Raw genomic sequence first — 21,832 nt, 5'->3', positions numbered from 1 at the left:
TGCAGATCACTGGCCTAGTCCCTTGGCGTTTACTATAAAGGGATTCTATTGTAGTGAAAGGCCCAGCATCACAGCAAAAAAAAAAAAAACAAAAAAAAAAAATAGAATTTGTAGCAGGTGGTCAAGATGGCAACTTCCATAGCTTTTTGATGACAGGTGTACTTTAAGGGGAGCCAATTTTGAAGAGGCTATCGACCAGGGCTGTGGAGTCGGAGTTGGAGTCAGGGCAATTTTGGGCACCCAGAGTCGGAGTGATTGATTTCATAAACTGAGGAGGCAGATGATTTTTGTACAAAATTCACAGCCCTGTTAAGTATTAGACTAAGGAGTCGGAGCCATTTTGGGTACCCGCAGTCGGAGTTGGAGTCGTGGTTTCATAAACTGAGGAGTCGGAAGATCTTTGTACCGACTCCACAGCCCTCCTATAGACTGCTGCTTTACTCCTCTCCCAAATTGCAGTGGTTCCCAAAGAGAACTGTCAACCTGTTTCCATTGTCTTTTCGCATGGACAGTCAGTCCTTGGTAGAATCTCCACAGAAATACAAGAGTGCAGACTTTAGACAGGGAAGTCCAGGACAGGAAGTTAAAACTAAACTATCCACTGGAGCATCGGACAGGAACGGAAAAAAATAGCATCCCTACTCCATCTACTACAAAAGGTTTTGGGTGGAGTTCCAGTATTGAGTGTAAAAGAGGCAGCTTTGCTATAAAGTAGCATTTCTCAAACTGCCAGTGGAATTCAACCTCTTTGAATGGAATACTATAGAATGGCATTGTGGGCGAAGCTAGTATAAAGTTAGAGAAAACTGCCACCATGTTTTTTTACGTGGCTACCAGAGGAGAATCTTGAAGAGAAAATGTTCTATGCTGGTAGTGTAGTTGGGTGGGGCACATAGTCATCTGTACACAGGCTGTGATGGTGGTGTGTTACTGAGCATAATTTAGGACACTGCTATAAAGGAAGAGAGGGGTAACAAAGCAGACAGATGTGGTAATAGGTATTCAGGAGAATTTTGGAAATGAACACTGGAAATCAGACATTTTCTAACATACATGATAACGACTGCTGAGTAAGATATTATTGATAACCTGCAGCTTGTGGGAAGCATGTAGCCCATTGTAAGAGACAACCCCTGAAAGCACTAATTACCTGAGGACAGGGACAGGTAATAGCCAGGTCCTTTGGTACATCGCAATTTTAAAACCTTTAAAAGTGCCGCACAAACATGAGGAAATTAAGAGCGGCCATATTTATTAAACCCAATTTGCGCATTGATCCCGCAGAGAAGTCATGACTGAGAGGAGACACGGCACAACAGAAGAATAAAACAGAGAGAGAAGAGGGAGAAGCAGAGGGGGCGGAGACCAAGGAAGAGTGAGAAGGGGAAGGAGACAGGTGGAGAGACAGGAGGCGGGCAGAGAAAGACAAACTTCACCAGTCCCATATACATATTAACTGACGGGGAAACGCCGTCTCAACAAAGAGGGTTGGGGGCAGGAGGGGTTTATATATAAAACAGCAGCCGATTTACCACCCCCTGGGGGAGGTTCAACAGTTTATGAAAGGGCATGGGGGACATGGGAAAAAATGAATCAGTCTTTCTTTTTCTCTTCTGCTGGTTTAGGTTGAGATGTGTCTTCGGGGGAAGGGAGAAGTGATGCTGGCCCATCCTGTGCTGGGAGAGCATTTGGCGTCTCTCCGCTGGTCCCAAACTCATTCATCCGCGTGGGATCCACCCTGTAGATCCAGCGTTGGTACAAATAGATGAAGAAAACCACATCTGCAGAGGAAACATAGCAGAAAACAAACATTGAACATGAGGACGCGTTTTCCAGGCAACACCACCCACACAGTCCACCTTGCTGCTTATGATGTTGGCTAGGAGTACGTAGCTACTCGTAATCGAAGTTAGTGCTGCCAGCAGCAGAGGGAGGCCAATTTACCTATGCCTTCTATAGCCAATGCGTTCCACGTAACTACACTACTTCCTCCTCCAAACCCAGGAGGAGGAAGTAGTGCTGTTACATGGTCTGCGAGTAGAACGCATTGGCTATAGGCTGCAGCAGGCAGCGCTACCTAATTTACATTTCAATTACTACTTGCTGCATCGTATATTCAAGCTAAAAACAGATCAAAAGTTCAATCCCAGGCAAGTAAGTAAACACATATGTGGAAATCCCCAACCCATGTTCTATTGATTGCTGCTATTTATGTTCAATATAATATTAGAATAACGTACAGCCCAGATGATGTCATCCTACTGAACTCACACAGGGTACTACAGCAGCTGTGGGCGGAGGAGCTAAATGACATCACTGGAAGTCTAGGTGCACCAGAGCGTCTGTCACCTATTCTGGCTGGTATCTCAGTACCTTCATTGATACAAAAGGAGAGCAAGAACAGTGTTTCTGGAAACGTGGTCAATAAGATGCTGAGAATTTTGCCTTGCGTGCTTAAAGGGACCCTCAAGGGGAAAAAAAAAAAAAATTAGTCCAATTTGGGTAATTGCCTCAGGGATCCAGAGGAGTCCCCCATTGCCCGTCCTTCTCGCCATTCCAGCACTGGGACCCTCACAAGCCTGCTAACAAGGGTGTGTCAAAAGAGCTCGCTGGCACACCAGCATGGAGCCAAGCAGGCTTGCTTCTTCCACCAAGGCCAAGTGGACATCCGATCATATTTATCGAATTGCCGTAAAATCAGATCATTTTATTGTATCATACCCATTGGCTTACATTGACGGACAGCTTCAGAAGCCAATGAAAGCGGCTCCTGACCTGCTAGCACAGCTCTGCCATCATTTGGACGGCAGAGAGAGGGACCTGGGGCGGGGACAGAAAGGCGTGGGCAGTGGATGATTGCGGCGATTTATCAGTGAGCGCCATTTTACCATGCCAGCAGTCTCTGGTCCTTAAGGGGACAGAGACTGCTGGTACGGAAGTAAAATTACAGAACTTAGGCAGCTTAGAACAGGCCAAATCAAAATAGACAGGGACTGATGTATGCGATTCCAGCTGCATACAACTTGCATTACATTTTCATATAAGCCAGAAATATTAGCACATCATTGACCATCTTTAATCCCTCCGCATGCAGCACTCAATTTCATAAGAAACATTTTCCTGATTGGCAGAGTAAGAATAGGCTGCAGACTGGCGGACCTCTGAACTAGCCCCCCCCCGATGTTTATTTATCTTTCAATAAATGTTTTTTATATAAATTTTGCTTTTTGTATTTGTTTATATGCCCCCCTCCCTCCCTTTCCCCGCTGGCCAATCCATGTGATCAGCTGTCTTAGGCTTCAGCCGACAGTCAGGAGGGGACAGCCGTGTCACACGGCTGTCCCCAGTACAGCGCTGCTGCTGATCGCAGCGCTGTACAATGTGTAAAGACGCGTCTAAAAGTCTCCCGAACGGCAATTGCCGCTCGGAGACTGAAGTCGGGGCGGAGCTCTACCCCTCAAGCAGGAGGTGCGCGCGCAGCCATCTCCTGCAAATCCCAGCCCCAGGACTTGACGCCAATTGGCGTTAGGCGGTCCTGGGGCTGCTGCCGCGACCACGCCCATTGGCGTGGGGCGGTCTTTAAGTAAAGTGGATCCGAGATAAACTTTTACTCATTGCATAACTGTGTTCCTTTCATATAGTTTATAGGGCATTCCTCAAGCCAAATACTTTTTTGTTTTGTTTTAATACTCTAATTCCCAAAACACTAAACAGGCCTCGCCCACAGCTTTTCACAGTGCCTTGGCAGTGTAGCAAGGGCTTATGGGAGCCTGGACAGGAGGAGGAGGATGTTACTAGCCATTGATTTCAGAGGCAGAGGGGAGGAGGAGAGGGACTGAATTTACACACAGGCAAGCTGATAGCATCTCCAGCCCTCACCCAGTGACAATGTGACAAACAGAACATGGCTGCCGCAATGTATCACAGGAAAAAATAATCAACTTTTGAAGCGGTTTTCAGCTAGATAGGCCCCATTTACACTTGGGTGGGAATCTAACAAAACGCTAGTGGTTTTTAAAAACCGCTAGCCCATGTAAGCCTCAAACGCGTAACATGCAGCATTTTGCTGGCGATTCGCATAGCTCCGCCAATCGCGATCGCTCCCAAAACACTGCAGTGTCCAGTGATTTTTCCGCATTAATCGCAGAAAAATCACTCCCGCAAACCGCTAACGGTAATCGCCAGCATTTTGCAGTTTTAGGTGTGAATGGGGCCTTAGATAAGATATATAGACAAGTTACTTGTTATAGTTTTTCATCTCGGATCCGCATGTCCACAATGGAAACCTTCGATTGGAGCAAACCTACCTTTTTGTTTCAAATAAAAGACCCATCATTTTAACTTGGTTGAACACAAGCATGGCTAATGGGGAAATAGTACATAAGGAAGCCACAAAGCGGCAGAGTTGTCTTACCATCTCTCAGGCACCCGATTCTGTACATCATGGGCATCTTGATGACAAAAGCAAACAAGTCATCGATGAAGGTGTTCAGAGCTTTGTAGGTTAACATCCTCCATGGGAGGTGGGCCACTGACTTCAGCTTGTAGTTAATGAACAGCTGCGGCGTCATTGTGATGAACCCTGCAACAGTTACATCATACAGTTAAAAAGGAACTTTAACAAAATATATTATTGGTGAGAAGTTAAAAAGTGAGAAGTTAAAATGTAGAAGATAGATCAAGAAATTATTTATCTTCGCCGTGTAATTTGTGCATGTTGTTTGATCCACCTTAAGCCTGTGGGTCATCATCTTTACGGACAAGACAAAACAGAAAGCACCAACTGCCATTACCTATAAACACACCTACTAACAATATGATAGGCCAAAATGTTGAGCTAGTGGGGAGGTGCAGCTGTGTACATACATACATACACACACAGCTGCAACTCCCCTCCCCGCAATATGCACTTGGTAATATGGCTCTTGGTCAAAAAACGTTTGGACACCACAGCTCTATAAAGAATGGATGGGAGGGCGGAGTGCCCTCTAGTGGCTACATGCAATAACATCTATAAATACTGCACCAGTGATGTAGCAAAACTTTGAACCACTAATATGCACTTCTGCAGCAAACAGCAATATTTACATCTGTGCTCCTGCGCAGGCTCAGTACCAGTTTTCCCTTGGGCTCCGGGTGAAATAGCCCAGCCTGATTGGGTCTACTCTACTGCGTAGGAGACTTGCCTGCACAGTACAGCGGACCCAATCGGAGGCCGAAGGGAAGCTGGTAATGCACCTGCGCAGGAGCACAGATAATATGTTGAAGCTGCTACTGCACCTGCATGCACAGTCATCAGCTTGTCGGCAGATTTAGGGGAGTGCCAGTGCTGAATCGTCTCTACTTAACCTTCCTGGCGGTAACCCCAGGGTAAGCCGCGCAGGAGGTTTTCTCAAGCCCTGCTGGGCCGATTTGAATAATTTTTTTTTTGCTGAACGCAGCTAGCACTTTGCTAGCTGCGTCAGCACTTTGATCGCCGCCGCCCCGCGCTCGATCGCCGCTATCCGCGTCGCAAGACAGCCCCCCCCTAGACCCCTGCGCTGCCTGGCCTATCAGCGCCAGGCAGCGGCAAGGGGTGGATCGGGACTCCCTTAGACGTCACAACGTCCATGACGTCGGTGACGTCATCCCGCCCCGTCGCCATGGCGACGGGGGAAGCCCTCCAGGAAATCCCGTTCTTAGAACGGGATTTCCTGATCGCCTATCGCCGGAGGCGATCGGCGGGGCTGGGGGGATGCCGCTGAGCAGCGGCTATCATGTAGCGAGCCCTAGGCTCGCTACATGATTTAAAAAAAAATAAAAAAATCAAAAAACGGCTGCGCTGCCCCCTGGCGGTTTTTAATAGACCGCCAGGAGGGTTAAGAGTAAGGGGGAAGCCTCTTTAGGACCCAGAGGCTTCCCCCTCCGGAGGTAAGTAATCCCCCAGGGGCACTTTTTTCCCCTACAGGTTCACTTTAAAGCTCTCTGCATACACATTTGTAAGCTGTCTGAATACTTTGGCCAATGAAATCAAAAGATAATGAAATGGTGCAATTGAATATACATGGAGACAGAGTAAGGTACAGGTATGTGCGATGAACAGTACAGGTAACGATTTTACAATATTTGTAAGAATAGCTGCATGTAAGACAGCTGCATTCAAAACCTGCTGTATTCCTATGGTTTGGCCACAAGCTGTTGCCATGCACCAGTGGTGTGTAGCTTACCAAACGTGAGAAGGAAGCCATACAGCATGCCGAGTACCCAGGAATACCAGCCCTTGTGCTCGATGTACAGCAGACTGTACACTGCATAGCATCCCAGCAGAGGGAACAGAATCCAGGACAGGTACCGGAACGCCATCTATAATCACAAATACATAGTGTCATATAATGGAGAACATGCCTCCGACATTATAAAATACTATAATAATACAAATCATTGGTTGTAGCCTGGTTTCCTATCCATCTTGGGATATTGTTCAGGGTATGATGGATCGCCCTGTGTAGTCATGAGTTTCCCACTCAACCTGGCTATATAAATGTATAGCATGTGTGCATTCTTGGGGTTATTTTCACACGAGAGCAGCTGCCCTTAGGCCTTGGACACACTGGAGTGCTTTGAAAAGTGTTTTATGCCCTAACTCTGCCCGCCGAGAACATCTTGATGCACCCCCTTCTTTCATATCACCACCCCTCCCTCTAGATTGTAAGCCTTTGGCAGGGCCCTCTCCCCTTGTGCATCATACCTGATTGTACACCCTACCCAGAACATGTGAACCTGTATTATTAGCACTACCACGCCAGTGTATGATCTGGCATTGTATTACTACCTGTATTATGTTGTGTATCTTATTGCTTTTTTTTATTTTTTATTACCACCTGTATTGTTGTATCTATTATCTATTACCTGTATGGTGCTGTTGGTCACCCATTATCATTGTCTGTAATCCTATGTATTTTACAGCACTGCGTAATATGTTCGAGCTATACAAGTCCAATAAACAATATTAATAATACATTTTTTATTTTATTTTAAGTGGCACAATTGCTCCCAACAAGGCTTGCATTCTTTAGAGAGTTTTGCAATTGCGAGTGGGTCCCAGGCTTCTTGGGTTTCAATTCTCAAAAGAATTTAGGGCTGGGGCCCACCAGAAATTCTAAACTGAAATGGCTGGAGCGCTATTGCAGCATTTTTAAGAGCAATTTGTGGCAATTTTAAAGCTTTTTTTTTTTTTTATTAGTGTAACAATTCCGATTTCCATTAGCGCAAGACTTTATGGTTACAGAAAGTGGTTTTGGGTAGTAAAAGCCGCAACTGAAAGAAAGGCGCGGCAGATGAAGTGTAAAAATGAGGGTGCCGCCATAGGCTCCCCTTATAAAAACTATGATTTTTGGCAATGGGCAGCACCCGATAGAATAGCGGGTGCTGAGTCTTGCCCCTCTATGCAATTTGGGCAGTTAAAGTGAACCTAAAGTCAAGTAAAAAAATGAGATTAACTCACCTGGGGCTTCCCTCAGCCCCCTGCAGCCGATCGGTGCCCTTGCAGCCCCGCTCCGATGGTCCAGGACCCGCCAGAGGACCCTATGCTGCTATTGCAGAGGCCGCAATAGCAGCATAGGGGGCGATATACAGGCTGGAAACGCGAAGAATCACTCGCGTTCCCATGCCTGTCGGCCGGTGACGGCCAAACCGGAAGTGTTCGCCGGCGGGTCCTGGACCATCGAGCGGGGCTGCAAGGGCACCAATCGGCTGCAGGGGGCTGAGGGAAGCCCCAGGTGGGTTAATCTCATTTTTTTTTTACTTGACTTTAGGTTAACTTTAACCTTCCTGGCGGTAAGCCCGAGCTGAGCTCGGGCTATGCCGTGCAGGAAGATATCTCAGCCCCTGGTGGAGCGATTTGCTCCATTTAAAATGCTGTACGCGCAGCTAGCACTTTGCTAGCCGCGCGTACAGCTTGATCGCGGCGATCGCCCGTACGCAGCGGCGCAAGAGGGCCCCCCCCGCCAGAGCCCTGCGCTGCCCGGACCAATGAGTTCCGGGCAGCGCTATGGGCTGGATCGGAGGTGTCTGACGTCAGGACGTCGGCTGACGTCCATGACGTCATTCCGATCGTCGCCATGGCGACAGGAGAAGCCAAACAGGGGAGCGCGTTATATACGCGTTCCCCTGTTTGCTATTGATGCCGGCGACGATCGCACTAGAGGGACACATGCGCCCTCTAGTGGTGTTTCATGTAGCTACCACTCTGGTAGCTTTACATGAAACACAAAAAAAAAAATTAAAAAACAAAGGATTTTTGCCATTTTGGCAAAAAAAATTAACCGCCAGGAGGGTTAAGGTTTAGGCACCACTAGGGGTTGGAGCAAGTTTGGAGATCTGGTTAGGCAACACCAAGGGGTGGGGTGAGGGATAGTGTAAGGCATCAAAAGCCATGATTTAGGCAATGAGAGTAAAGTTGGGCGCAGGGAGGCACCTAATAAAACAGCGGGGAAGACTTTGCACTGGGTGTGGGTGGGTGGGGGGGGGGGGGGTGTTACTAAGGTTCAGATGCCCCAAGGGGGGATGCATCAGTGGAGGGAGGGTTCTGGGTGAGAGTAAGGTTAGGTTTACTCATAGTATAATATCGGTGGAGATTAATAATATTTTACTATCGGAATCTAATAGTAGAATATCAGTGATTTTGGCAATATTCTACTAGCAGCAAGTCCCTGGCGCCCTTCTTTCCAACCACGCTGTAATAAAAGTGACTATGAAACCATACAGCGACTGAAAATCAATTTTGCAGTGATCCTATACTTTGTATTGAAGTGCAAACGCTGCAAAAAAGTTGCGATTTCAGGAAATTGCTACAGTGGGATCGCCTCCATTTACTTTCCATTGACTTGCTAAACACTGCTGAAGGAGATATTGTGCTCTTCAGGCAGGGAACACACTTGACAGTTTTCGCACGCGTTTTCTGCACAGAAACTCATGTTAACCACCCTGGCGTTCTATTAAGATCGCCAGGGCAGCTGCATGAGGGTTTTTTTTTTATAAAAAAAAAACTATTTCATGCAGCCAACTGAAAGTTGGCTGCATGAAAGCCCACTAGATGGCGCTCCGGAGGCATTCTTCTGATCGCATCCGGCGGCCAAAAGTAACACGGAAGGCCGCAATGAGCAGCCTTCCGTGTTTGGCTTCTCCTGTCGCCATGGCGACGAGCGGAGTGACGTCATGGACGTCATCCGACGTCCTGACATCTGCCGCCTCCGATCCAGCCCTTAGCGCTGGCCGGAACTATTTGTTCCGGCTGCACAGGGCTCAGGCGGCTGGGGGGACCCTCTTTCGCCGCTGCTCGCGGCGGATCGCCGCAGAGCGGCGGCGATCGGGCAGCACACGCGGCTGGCAAAGTGCCGGCTGCGTGTGCTGCTCTTTATTTGATCAAAATCGGCCCAGCAGGGCCTGAGCGGCACCCTCTGGCGGTAATGGACGAGCTGAGCTCGTCCATACCGCTAAGGTGGTTTATCAATGGGCTAGTTCACACTTAATGTGTTTTTCACGCGCAGAAAAAAACTGACATTCTGCATCATGATTCTGCACATTGTCAGTTTTCTGTATCAATTACATCAGCTGGGGAAAAACGCACGCATTTTCCTGTATGGAAACACACTTAGTGTGCAGAAAAAGTATGCAGAAAAACGCGCGCAGAAAACTGAAAGACAAGTGTGTTCCCTGCCTCAGGCTGATCTAATCCAAACTTTAATTTGAATGTAGCTTTTCATTGGGCCATTTAAGTGCTATAAAATTGTATTGAGCGAATTTCAAGCTGCGTACAGATTACAACGAAATTAGCATCAAGTCAGATTTCGAATTAGCATCTTGTTAATCATCTCTGTTGGTAACTAAATATGTGTGCATCTCTCAAACCATTCTACAAATTATATCGCCTTACTGCCCAATCATAGCAAACATTATGGCTAATATGCAATTCTTTTCTTTCTCCCAAGTTTTCTCCTAGGTGATATTTTCAAAACTTTTCATAAAATGCCTTTTAAGCCACAACAAGCAAGAAAATACTCAAAATAAATTTGACAGTACTTACCACTAAATTTCTGGTACCATATATACTCGCGTATAAGCCGAGGTACCCACTTTTCACTCAGAAACCAGGAAAAAGTGATTGACTCATGTATAAGCCCCTCTCCAATACAGCCCTCCACCGCAGTAGCCAGATGGGCCCCCAGTACAAGACACCCCCCTTATCCAGATGTGCCCTGAAGATGATACAGCTGTGTCCAAAGACACGACTACATGGCGTCATAGATATTAGACACAGTGATTGCCACACAGGAAGAACCGCTGACACGTTGCTTGCATGCTATGCTCCACAAGCTAGGGGACACAGGTAGTCTTGAGCAGCGCACTCTGCACACCATGTTGCAGGGGATGGGGGCACGGACATAGGGTGCCAGATGGCAAGAGCAGCATCACTAGTGCACAATCCTTATGGTCCTCTGCCACTAACAAAACTTGCTCCACCATCCTTTCTGCTCCACTGACTCGCACACAAGCCGAGGGGGTAACTTTTCAGCACATTAGGCTGAACTAGGGCTTCATGACTTCTGAGTCAAGCTAAGCAAACTGTCAAGATAAAACTGAACTTACATCATCATAGATCTTGGTGGAGGATTCTACATACGTAGACTTGTCCTTTACTACTATCCTGGGGAAGATACCGGCCACCTTGTTTTCTCTGTCGAGCTGTAGGAGACAAAGTGGAAGGGTCAAGATAAAATCAAGGAATGCATGCTGTAAATATTATTCCACAATATTACATAACTTCCCCATGAGTTCATTCTTAAAGAGACACTGAAGCGAAAAAAAATATATGATATAATGAATTGGTTGTGTACTATGAATAATTACTAGAAGATTAGCAGCAAAGAAAATATTCTCATACTTTTCTTTTCAGGTATATAGTGTTTTTTTCTAACATTCTATAATATGTGCAGATTACACAACACTCAGCATTCAAAATGAGTCTTTCAGAGCAGTCTGTGAAGTAATGACCTCTCCTCTAGCAGAGGAAAAGTAAATAGTCCAGGAACAGTTGAGATAATAAAAGTCAGATAACAGCCCTCTCCACGACTAACTTAGTCGGAGAGCTTAATGGCTTGTTTGCATAGAGATAACAACTGGAGTTTCTCAACTCTTCCTGTACTGGAAACAATTAGACTGATGTATCTGATCTTAATGCTTTATTTCTTAGCTGTACTACACATATAAATCATAATATCATAGTTTTTTTTCTCGCTTCAGTGTCTCTTTAACCCTTTCAGTACCAGCCAGCTCTGGACCCTATAGCACCAGAGTCTTTTTTTCCCCTCACAGAATTTGTGCTGACACAGATTCAAGCCAATCACAGTAAATACTGTGCAGAGCTCAGCTGTCATTAGGAAAGCTGACAGGGCAAAGTGCAGCAGCACCAGAGCGATGAGAATGGCGGGATCGTGCTGATATGAGTGATTGAAATCTACACCCTGGCAGGGATAACGGGCATAGATTTCACATGCATCAACTGGACAGGCTGCAAGATGTAGGGCCGAGTTACAAACACGACCGAACCCCCAACGCTGACACCCCTAATGTAAAATGTGTGTCACACACTAATCAGGAATACGCCGGTTACCACATGGGCTGCGTGTATGAAGACGGAGCCATCGGAGGACAAGAACAGGTAAAGTATACTGCACCAGGCGGGAACATTTTACATTAGAGGGACAGCGCAGGGGGCAGTGAGGCGTTGGATTTTATGCTAAAATCGGTCAAGAATTGGCCTGTGGTATATGGGCAGCCAACAGATCTCTCTCTACGATCAGAGGGAGATCTGTCTCTTGGTCGATCTGCCTGTACATCTAATGTATGGGCACCTTTAATCTGCTTTGGCAAAGACAAAACAAAAAAAAAGCCATCTAACATAGAACATTACAAAAGTCACTTTGTAACTAAAAGCCATTAAATGATGTATTTCTAATCAGTCTGCAGCTGATGTTTTTTAGGAACATTGCTGTAAACCATGACTTGGAGCGAAAGATACCCAGAGTTCTCCTCAGAAGCCTGCACAAAATCGGAAGTAAAACATATTGCTTCGTGTTGCTCCAACTGCTTTGCTGAGTTTACTGCAATGGTACATTCCAGGGCTGTGGAGTCGGTACAAAAATCTTCCGACTCCAACTCCGACGTTTATGAAACCACGACTCAGACTCCAACTCCGGGTAACCGAAATGGCCCCGACTCAGACTCCTCGACGCCTTAGTGTAATATTTAACAGGGCTGTGGATTTTGTACAAAAATCACCCGACTCCTGACTCCGACTCCTCATTTTATGAAACCACGACTCCGACTCCACAGCCTTGGTACATTCCATTCATAGGGTGGTATCCTGTACATAAGCCGAGGTGCTAGCTCTACATATACAGCCGATGAAGTAATCCTATCACCTCACGAAAACCTGCTGCACACATCCAATTCTGATTGGCCAATTGTATCACTTCCGTGTAGTATGAAAGCTTACCTACACAATCTGTTCATAGTATTCTGTCTGTTGACTCTCATACTGCATGTGGTACAGGTGGTAAAATTGGTAAATAATTGGTCAATCAGAACTGAATGTGTGCATGCACCTTCACACACACAAGAGAAAAACAAGGCAGGTTTCACAATGAAACAGGCAGAGATCCAAAGAGGTGGTTTGGGAACTCCCAAGTAATTACGGTATGTATGAAATTACCAGATGTTGTTTTGATCCCAGAACTACATAGACCAGATTTGGCAAAAGTTCCTTTTGTGCTCTGGGAAGGTGGCAATTTAGCTTTAAAGGTAACCTGAGGTGAGAGTGATATGGAGGCTGCCATATTTACTTCTTTTTAAACAATTCTAAAAGCCGGAATTTGCGGCAAAGAAGGTAAATTTCAACATCCAGTACCGGGTACCATTAAGCGCCGAAATTTCTGTTACTTGCCGCAAATTGTGGCTTTTATAATAGAAATCTATGGCTGCGGTGTTTTTTGTAAGAGCTCCTGCGCCCTTCTTTCCTGATTTGCTCTAAATATATGTTTTCCTCTTCTCCATCTCCTTTCACTCTCACTCCTGCACCCTTTCCTCATTCAATGTTTGTTGTCCTCTCTTTGCTCCTCCAGTTGCCATGAATCATAACCGCACAGACCATTCCTTTCACATTCATTCTCTGCCTAGACTGCCATACATTTGCCAGTGTACTCTCTAAAAGCAAAATGCCCCATTTTAAATAACCTGCCAATATGCTGTAAGAGTTTTTTTTTTTTTTTAAATATAATAAACATACACACAAGTCGCAAGTTATTCATATATGTTTTAGTTTCCACAGTCCTGTAGCCCAGCTAGGATTTGTCCTCACCTTCACATCCATGACCTTTGTGATCTTCCAGAAATCTATCAGTAGACCAATGCCAACGCTGACCTGTACCACAAAGTTGGTCTCGTTGTCCAAGATGTAAAGCAGGACGACAAGGGACTGAAACACACCAAAGATGACAGATCGAACAGACAGACCCTCCAGAGATTGCCGACTGTTCCAGAACTGGATATCTGAAATATACATGAGATGCAACTGCATAAATCCGTATTTAAATGATAAAGATCTGCAGCACTGATTGACGCAAGATCCAGAGGTTTTAAAATGAAACAGTAATGGGTATACAGTAATGTTATATTAACCAGGAGCTTCCTTCAGCCCCATGAGGTCCGTGGGATCCTACAGACCTCATGGGGCCGGAGGAAGCCCCTGGTAAGTATAGATATACCATTACTCTTGATCTCAGGTATCCTTTAAAGCATACTGTATATACTAGAGTATAAGCTGAGTTTTTTAGCTCCAAAAAGTGGCCCAAAAGTGGGGGTCTTGGCTTATACTCGCGTCATGGTCTGAGCCAGGGTGCGGGGGTGACTGATGCTGTCCATGCCCCACTCCCCATCATATGTACTAGTGATGATGCTTTATATAAAATCTCTCCTCTGCTCCTCGCTGCAGCGGTATGCGCTTGTGATAGTTTTCTTCCCCTCACCAGTGTCTCTTCTGCCCCCCCCCTCCCCCCAGCATGTGCGCACCAGTATAAAGAAGGGATTGCGTTCCCACGAGTGTCCCCCGGGCAATTGCAGAGCGGCACCTTTGCACAGGGAAGCGTGCGCTTACCGATCCGTGTCTACAGGATTCAGCTTCACTTCTCTATCACAGATGCATCTCTATGATCCAGTGCCGTGTGTAATGTGAGGCGCCACTAGAGGGCGTCAGAGATGCGTCTGTGATAGAGAAGTGAAGCTGAATCCCGTCGGCAAGGATCCGTAAGTGAATGATTCCCTATGTAAAGATGCCGCTCTGCAATTAGCCCGGGGGACGTGGGGGAACGCAATAACTTCTGTATACTGCCCTAGCTGGTGCACACATGTCGGGAGGGGAAGAGACACTGGTGAGCAGGATGAAACTATCACAAGCGCATACCGCTGCAGCAAGGAGCAGAGGAGAGATTTTATATACAGCAGCATCACCAGTACATATGATGATGCTTAAAGGAGCACGCTGTGCATCATTTTGCTTATGTCGGGGCCACTACAAGAACATATGCAAACCCGCATGTGGCATCACTGATGCCTGTATGTGAACTGATCCTTTTGTAGGCCTGGGTAAATGGGAACAAATGGCCTCACAATGCCCATGATTAGTGGGGTAAGTTATATGTAACAGTAATATAATATGTGGTCATGGCTACCTCCTATTTGTAAAGATGTCAGGTGTACTGTAGTACACATGGTGGTGACTCATCTACTATAGCGCTATCAGGTGTACTGTAATATGTGGCAGTCAGTGACTCCACACTGTAGAGGTGATAGTTTATACATGTGGAATGTATACTATGAGTAACTCCTTCCATCAGGTAAAAAATAAACTGTAATCTGCAGCCGTGTCCGTCTTTACAAATTTGTCCAGGTTTTTTAGGTCAAAGTTGGGGGTCGGCTTATGGGTCGGGCTTATACTCGAGTATATACGGTAAAATAGTACAGGGTCAAATAACTAATGCATTTCACACAGTACATCTTTAGTCATAGCCTAAAATCTTGCTGACCCTGTCCTATTGAGGCTTGAATAACATCTAGACTTTATATGAACCAGTGTGCTGCAAACCTTTCTGCCCCTTTGCCTTGTGGTTTTGATCCTGCACCCCTGCTTGTGGAGGAAAGGCTTGAGCAGTGCACCTACTGCAGTATTTAAAGAATGTTATATTGCACTATAAATTTCACAATGCCTATAAAAACTAACCATTCTTAAATGCCAGGAATTCAAAGATGCTGTGTACGATGGAGACTGTGATGGTGAGGGCGAGGAGGTATGGATTAGTCTCCAGAAGAGCCACCTGGAAAGACAAAGAACAGCATCATCCATTGCCAACAATGAGACTGGATGGAGCGCAACCAAGGAACAAACAACATGTGAGAGCTTCTTATTGTATACGGTTTCATATTTAGCCACGCCTCCCTGCTTATAATGGCTGTCATTCTTTAGTACGCAGGTGTGGCTTCAGGTTGACTGAGGTACAAGAGGGGGCTGGGTGAACTGGCAGGTGGAGGTTGGCAAGAATCAATTAATTTGTGAAAGATACATGAACATGGCATTCATTGTCAGGTTTTCAATTATCAGAAATTAGAGATTTATTAATTGAATAAAACATAATTAATGTCCTTTAAAAATATAACCTTATAGGATTGCATGGTCTATTATAGATATTAGGAGGTGTGTCCTGATTTATATTATATATGCAGGCATGTTTGATTTATTATATGGATTGCAAGAAATGGATCTTTTATATTATTTTTATATAAGATTTAAACCTGTGTAGTCAATTTAAGCTGAATAGTGAAATGGTTTAGTGACAGACTGCTGAATCAGAAAGATTTTCCTCTGTCTGAAGAATGTTTACTGGAGTAATAATTCTTAAAAAGAGAATCTGTACTCTAAAAATTCTTACAATAAAAAAAAAGCATACCATTCTATTCATTATGTTCTCCTGGGCCCCTCTGTTCTGTTTCTGCCACTCCCTGCTGCAATCCTGGCTTGTAATTGTCAGTTTTAGGCAGTGTTTACAAACAAAAGACATGGCTGCTAACCAGAGTGCCATACGCTGAGAGGAGCTCAGTATGACTCACACAGAGCCTGCAGGGGGCGTGGAGAGGGTGTGTATAGTTTCTATCCTATCACAAGCAGACCAGCACATTCCTGCCCTAGTGCCTGAGCCCGACAAAGCCGTCAGAGGAAAGAAGATTAGATTATATAACAGAGATAATACAGCCACTGTGCAACTAGGAAAGGCTGCAGTAAGACAGACCACATTAGAACAGGTATAGGAACTTATAGGATAGAAGAAATAAGGCTGAACATTTTGTTAGAGTCTCTTTAATCTTTAGGCAAATCTTAAAAGTTTACTCTGCCTTGGACAATATTGAAGCCAAGTGTCCTTATTTACAGTACAAAGGCCAGCAGGCAATATAAAGGCAGCTTGGAGTTAGAAGGTGGACTGATATAACATTTCTTATACTATTATTAGGGATTCTATAGATGTAGGTCATTATATACAGCATGTAATATATAGTAATGTAATGTAATAAGCATGATCCCATATTTTATATAGTTAAGTGGATAGTATATGGGGATATATATTTAAATATATCAGCTTATGCTCAATTCAAACAGTTTTCCCCAGAGAAGGTTTTCTACAGAACTTGCATATGTGTTCTAGTTATAATCATTAACTCTGTAGCAATCCACACTCAAGAGCCATATTTGCTGGGATAAAACATTCTTGGATTATAAATGGTTGTTCTCAAACATAGTCATAACTTATTGTTGACCAGCTGAATTGGACCAAAGAGCTAGTCTTGACGAGATTTGTGTGTTAAAGGGATACTGTAGGGGGGTCGGGGGAAAATGAGTTGAACTTACCAGGGGCTTCTAATGGTCCCCCGCAGACATCCTGTGCCCGCGCAGCCGCTCACCGATGCTCCGGCCCCGCCTCCGGTTCACTTCTGGAATTTCTGACTTTAAAGTCAGAAAACCACTGCGCCTGCATTGCCGTGTCCTCGATCCCGCTGATGTCATCAAGAGCGCACAGCGCAGGCCCAGTATGGTCTTTGTCTGCGCAGTACACTCCTGGTGACATCAGCGTGAGCGAGGACACGGCAACGCAGGCGCAGTGGTTTTCTGACTTTAAAGTCAGAAATTCCAGAAGTGAACCGGAGGCGGGGCCGGAGCATCGGTGAGCGGCTGCGCCAACACAGGATGTCTGCGGGGGACCATTAGAAGCCCCGGGTAAGTTCAGCTCATTTTCCCCCAACCCCCCTACAGTATCCCTTTAAAGGGAAGGTTCAGAGACTGTCTAAAAAAAAATAAAAATCAGCATCCACTTACCTGGGGCTTCCTCCAGCTCGTGGCAGGCAGGAGGTGCCCTCGGCGCCGCTCCGCAGGCTGCCGGTGGTCTCCGGTGGCCGACCCGACCTGGCCAGGCCGGCGGCCAGGCTCCTTCCGCGTTCCAAAATGCGCCTCACGGCGGCGCGCTGACGTCATCGGACGTCCTCCGGGCTTTACTGCGCAGGCTCAGAACTACTGAGCCTGCGCAGTAAAGCCCGGAGGACGTCCGATGACGTCAGCGCGCTGCCGTGAGGCGCATTTTGGAACGCGGAAGGAGCCCAACCTGGCCGCCGGCCTGGCCAGGTCGAGTCGGCCACCGGAGACCACCGGCAGCCTGCGGAGCGGCGCCGAGGGCACCTCCTGCCTGCCACGAGCTGGAGGAAGCCCCAGGTAAGTGGATGCGGATTTTTATTTTTTTTAGACAGTCCCTGAACCTTCCCTTTAAGGAATTAAGGCTACTTGCACACTAAGACGTTGTGTTAGGTGCCACGTTAAGGTCGCATAACGTGCACCTAACGCGACGCCTGGTGCTCTTCGTTGTGGACGTCAGAGTGAGCCGCGTTGTGCAGCTCACTCTGGCGTCCGTGATGCCGTGATGTGTACTCTTGTGCGCATGCGGCATCACGTGGCCCGCCGGCCAATCACCGCACAGAGCGGCCACTCCAGGAAGTAAACACTGCACGTCACAACGTGCAGTGAATATTAATTAGCCATGTGCCTGGCCGCTCTCCGCTCCTCCCCAACATGACTGCGCATGTGCAAACAGTCTAACGTGGCTTAAGCCGCTCTAACGCCGTAGCATGCTGCACTTTCTTGAGAACGTGCAGCGTTACATGTGATGCAACGTGGGCTGTGTGAACAGCCCACTTGTGTTACATTGCTGTGCGTTGGGGAGCATTACAGGCTGCACTAACGTGCGCCTGTAACGTCTTAGTGTGTAAGCAGCCTAAAAGAAAGGAACATTTAATGAATTGTCAACATAGTGTTGAACAGGGTATTAACAGGTCAATAGGTTATTCTTTTTATTTTTAAATAATATATCTCATACGAGTGTGCCCCCTGCTAGAGGTAATTACACATCCAGACAGAAAGTCAAATGAATCTTGATTAATCTGATATTAAAATGAGCTAGTTAATTGTAAACTTTAGTCACACCTTTCAGTTGTTTGATTGAATCTTAGTTTATCTGGAGGGCTGAGTTATAAGTTAGAGGGGTATAAATAATGCGTGCATTGGACACCCGACACACACACTCATCCTTTCAAAAGAAAAGACTCTCCTCTGCGCACACACACTCTCTAAAGGACACTATCATCCTCTGAACGGCAAGAAGGCATCTCAGACTCGCACGCCCTACCAGCCTTGAGGCCACTCCCAGATCGGGTTAGCAGTGCAGGCCTGGCAAGATTCCTTACTCCTTTTTATTGGCAACTATACATTTTTAATTATATCAAAGCCAACTAAGTTAGGGGCTTGGATTTTCAATGATTTTATACCTAGTATAGAATACCCTGAACAGGAATGTATGTTTTTTTTCCCTCCAAGCTTATAACTGATAGGGGGATAAGAGATTGGTTGACCTATAAAAAGGTTTCATTTACAGATCAGGTCATAATTGAATAATTTCATATCTTTTTCCTTTGATTTAAAATCAGATTCTTTTTATAAAATAAGTGTTTACAGATCAGTAAACTTTAAACTTGTTTTATATATTGAGGTTTTTAGACCAGCTAGATCTGCTTCCATATTTTTCCCTTGTTAGTTTGTGCATTACAATCAAGCCTTGCAAATAAGATAAAATGTTTGCCATCTTGTGGTTACACAGCCTATTGTGATTGTTTGATTTTATTGGTTAATATCTGTGGTCAACTTTGCTCCGAAGTGTATAGTCAGCTTATACCGAGAAGTACCTTGTGGTCAGGGCTGTGGAGTCGGAGTTGGAGTCGGGACAATTTTGGGCACTCGTAGTCGTAGTCGTGGTTTCATAAACTGAGGAGTTGGAGTCAGATGATTTTTGTACAAAATCCACAGCCCTGTTAACCACCCTGGCGTTCTATTGAGATCGCCAGGGCGGCTGCGGGAGGGTTTTTTTTTTTAATTAAAAAAAAAATTTCATGCAGCCAACTGAAAGTAAGCCCACTAGAGGGCGCTCCGGAGGCGTTCTTCCGATCGCCTCCGGCAAGCAGAACTAACAAGGAAGGCTGCAATGAGCAGCCTACCTTGTTTGTCTTTCCTCGTCGCCATGGCGACGAGCGGAGTGACGTCATGGACGTCAGCCGACGTCCTGACGTCAGCCGCCTCCGATCCAGCCCTTAGCGCTGGCCGGAACTATTTGTTCCGGCTGCGCAGGGCTCGGGCGGCTGGGGGGACCCTCTTTCGCCGCTGCCCGCGGCGGCGATAAGGCAGCACACGCGGCTGGCAAAGTGCCGGCTGCATGTGCTGCTTTTTATTTCATCAAAATCGGCCCAGCAGGGCCCGAGCGGCACCCTGTGGAGGTAATGGACGAGCTGAGCTCGTCCATACCGCTAAGGTGGTTAAGTATTAGACTAAGGAGTCGGAGCCATTTTGGGTACCCGGTGTCGGAGTCGGGGTTTCATAAACTGAGTTGTCGGAAGATTTTTGTACCAACTCCACAGCCCTGCTTGTGGTTATTAATATTTGGTGGTTATTGTTTGATTCATATTATTTGATTTGTAATCATTCTGACAACTCATATATTTAATAAATTATTTTAAAAGTAAAGGGTTGTCCTGACTTTTCACTCTTTGTACCAGTAGCTTGAGAAACTCGCTATAAGAACTGAAGGTTGGGCGTTTTAATATAAGAAGACTCCTCCCATTATTTTTTGTAGGAGGCCTTAGTTTTTGATTTTATACATACGGTTATAGTTTATATAAACGTATTGAATAAACGCCTGACATCATATAAGATTCCATCATTAAAAAAAAGTCAATAACCCTTTCCTACCTACAGCTCACCACTGGAATGCTTTAAAAGAGAATCTGTAAGTTCAAAAATGCTATGAAAAAAAAAAATACCAACTTATTTTACTCCCTTTCCTGACCCCTCCGTGCCATTTTCGCCGGTCCCCACTGTGGTATTTTCAAGAAAAGCACAATTTTAATAGCTGTTTACAAACAAAAAAAGATGGCCGCGGACATACACTGTCCTCTTGTTGTGAGAACGTGCATGGCACTAGGCATAACTGAAGTGATCTGGGAGAAGTATTATCTTCTGCTTGTTGTGGGCTCTGACTCTTCAGTTCTTATGTGTCTGGCTCTGTATTCCTCAAAGCTCCCTCTCGCTCACACACACAGCGTGTCTGTGAGCCGTGTCTGTGAGCGAGAGAGAGCTGTGAGGAATGCAGAGCCAGACACATAGGAACTGAGGAGTCAGATTCCAGTCATGCTTTAGCGGCACAGAGCACACAACAATCAGATAATTCTGTCTGTGAGTGAGGAGAAAGCAGGCAGGATCACGCATTAGACAGGCATGGAGGGGGCCAGCACATTGAGCTTTAATGGGCGTGCACTGGGCGTCCCCATTTCAGCAGATGCAGTCCCAGCCTGGTTTCCACCCGACTAACCTCGACAAGGAGGAGAAAACTGGGTGCAAGGGGGAGAAGGGGAAAATGTAAGAGGCTGCAGTAAGTCAGAACACAGCGCAAGTACTGCAGCATGTAGGATAGTAGAAAGGAGGGGGTAATATTTGTTACAGTCTCTTTAAACACAAAAAAAAAAAAAAACACAATCAGTAGCTCTTTCCTACCTACAGCTCACCACTGGAATGCTTTAAACATAAAAAAACACACACTCGACTGACAGTCCATTATGTGACTGCCAATCTCTTCCTTGCAGTCATTCTGTTAGGGAAGGTCGTCACCCCACCCCCTCATCCCTTTCTATGACAAAATGGCTGGCAGTCCTTCCCCACAGTCCAAAGTGCGGTGAAGATATTTCCAAATACAGTAAAACCTCCAGAGTAATTGGAGTACCGATTGATAAACTGTCTTAGCTTTTCAAGTCTGCCATTTTTCACCAGATCGACCATCGGAAAGATCCCTCTCTGAAAGGGAACTATTGCCTGCCCACATACTCCAGACAGATTTCTAATAGATTTCAGCATGAAATCTATTGGTAATTGTCCTAGTGCCGCCTCTACCTGCCAGGCCCCCCTCCTTGTAACTTGTCCCCTCACTGGGCCCGTGGTAAGTTTTGCAGGCTCACATGTCACACCAGTGCGACTCCAGGCCTCATATTTCTGTCATCTTTTTATATTGCCACTGGGGCGCTTGTACCATCTGATATCACCACATATACTGACGTCAGTACATGTGGCGGTGTCACACGGTACAGGCTCTGGGCAGCAATGGAGAAA

The 21,832-nt window shown here is 45.9% G+C and overlaps 1 protein-coding gene across 1 annotated transcript in view; it reads right to left on the bottom strand.

The window, feature by feature from the left end:
• Positions 1-983: 983 nt before the first annotated feature.
• The window catches only part of CLPTM1 (CLPTM1 regulator of GABA type A receptor forward trafficking), a 77,204-nt gene continuing 56,355 nt past the window's right edge, over positions 984-21,832 (bottom strand). Inside the window, exons 9-14 of the mRNA XM_068250880.1 lie at positions 15,314-15,407; positions 13,397-13,587; positions 10,627-10,722; positions 6,207-6,342; positions 4,415-4,582; positions 984-1,781 (exon numbers count right to left, since the gene is read on the bottom strand). Of these exons, the coding sequence (XP_068106981.1) occupies positions 1,594-1,781; positions 4,415-4,582; positions 6,207-6,342; positions 10,627-10,722; positions 13,397-13,587; positions 15,314-15,407 (873 nt within the window). The 3' untranslated portion in view covers positions 984-1,593. The remainder of the gene's footprint in view (positions 1,782-4,414; positions 4,583-6,206; positions 6,343-10,626; positions 10,723-13,396; positions 13,588-15,313; positions 15,408-21,832) is intronic.

Source organism: Hyperolius riggenbachi, chromosome 8 (genome assembly GCF_040937935.1).
Source record: "Hyperolius riggenbachi isolate aHypRig1 chromosome 8, aHypRig1.pri, whole genome shotgun sequence".
NCBI lineage: Eukaryota > Metazoa > Chordata > Amphibia > Anura > Hyperoliidae > Hyperolius > Hyperolius riggenbachi.
Note: the sequence above shows the minus strand (reverse complement) of the source record. Positions and strands in the feature narration are given on the sequence as shown.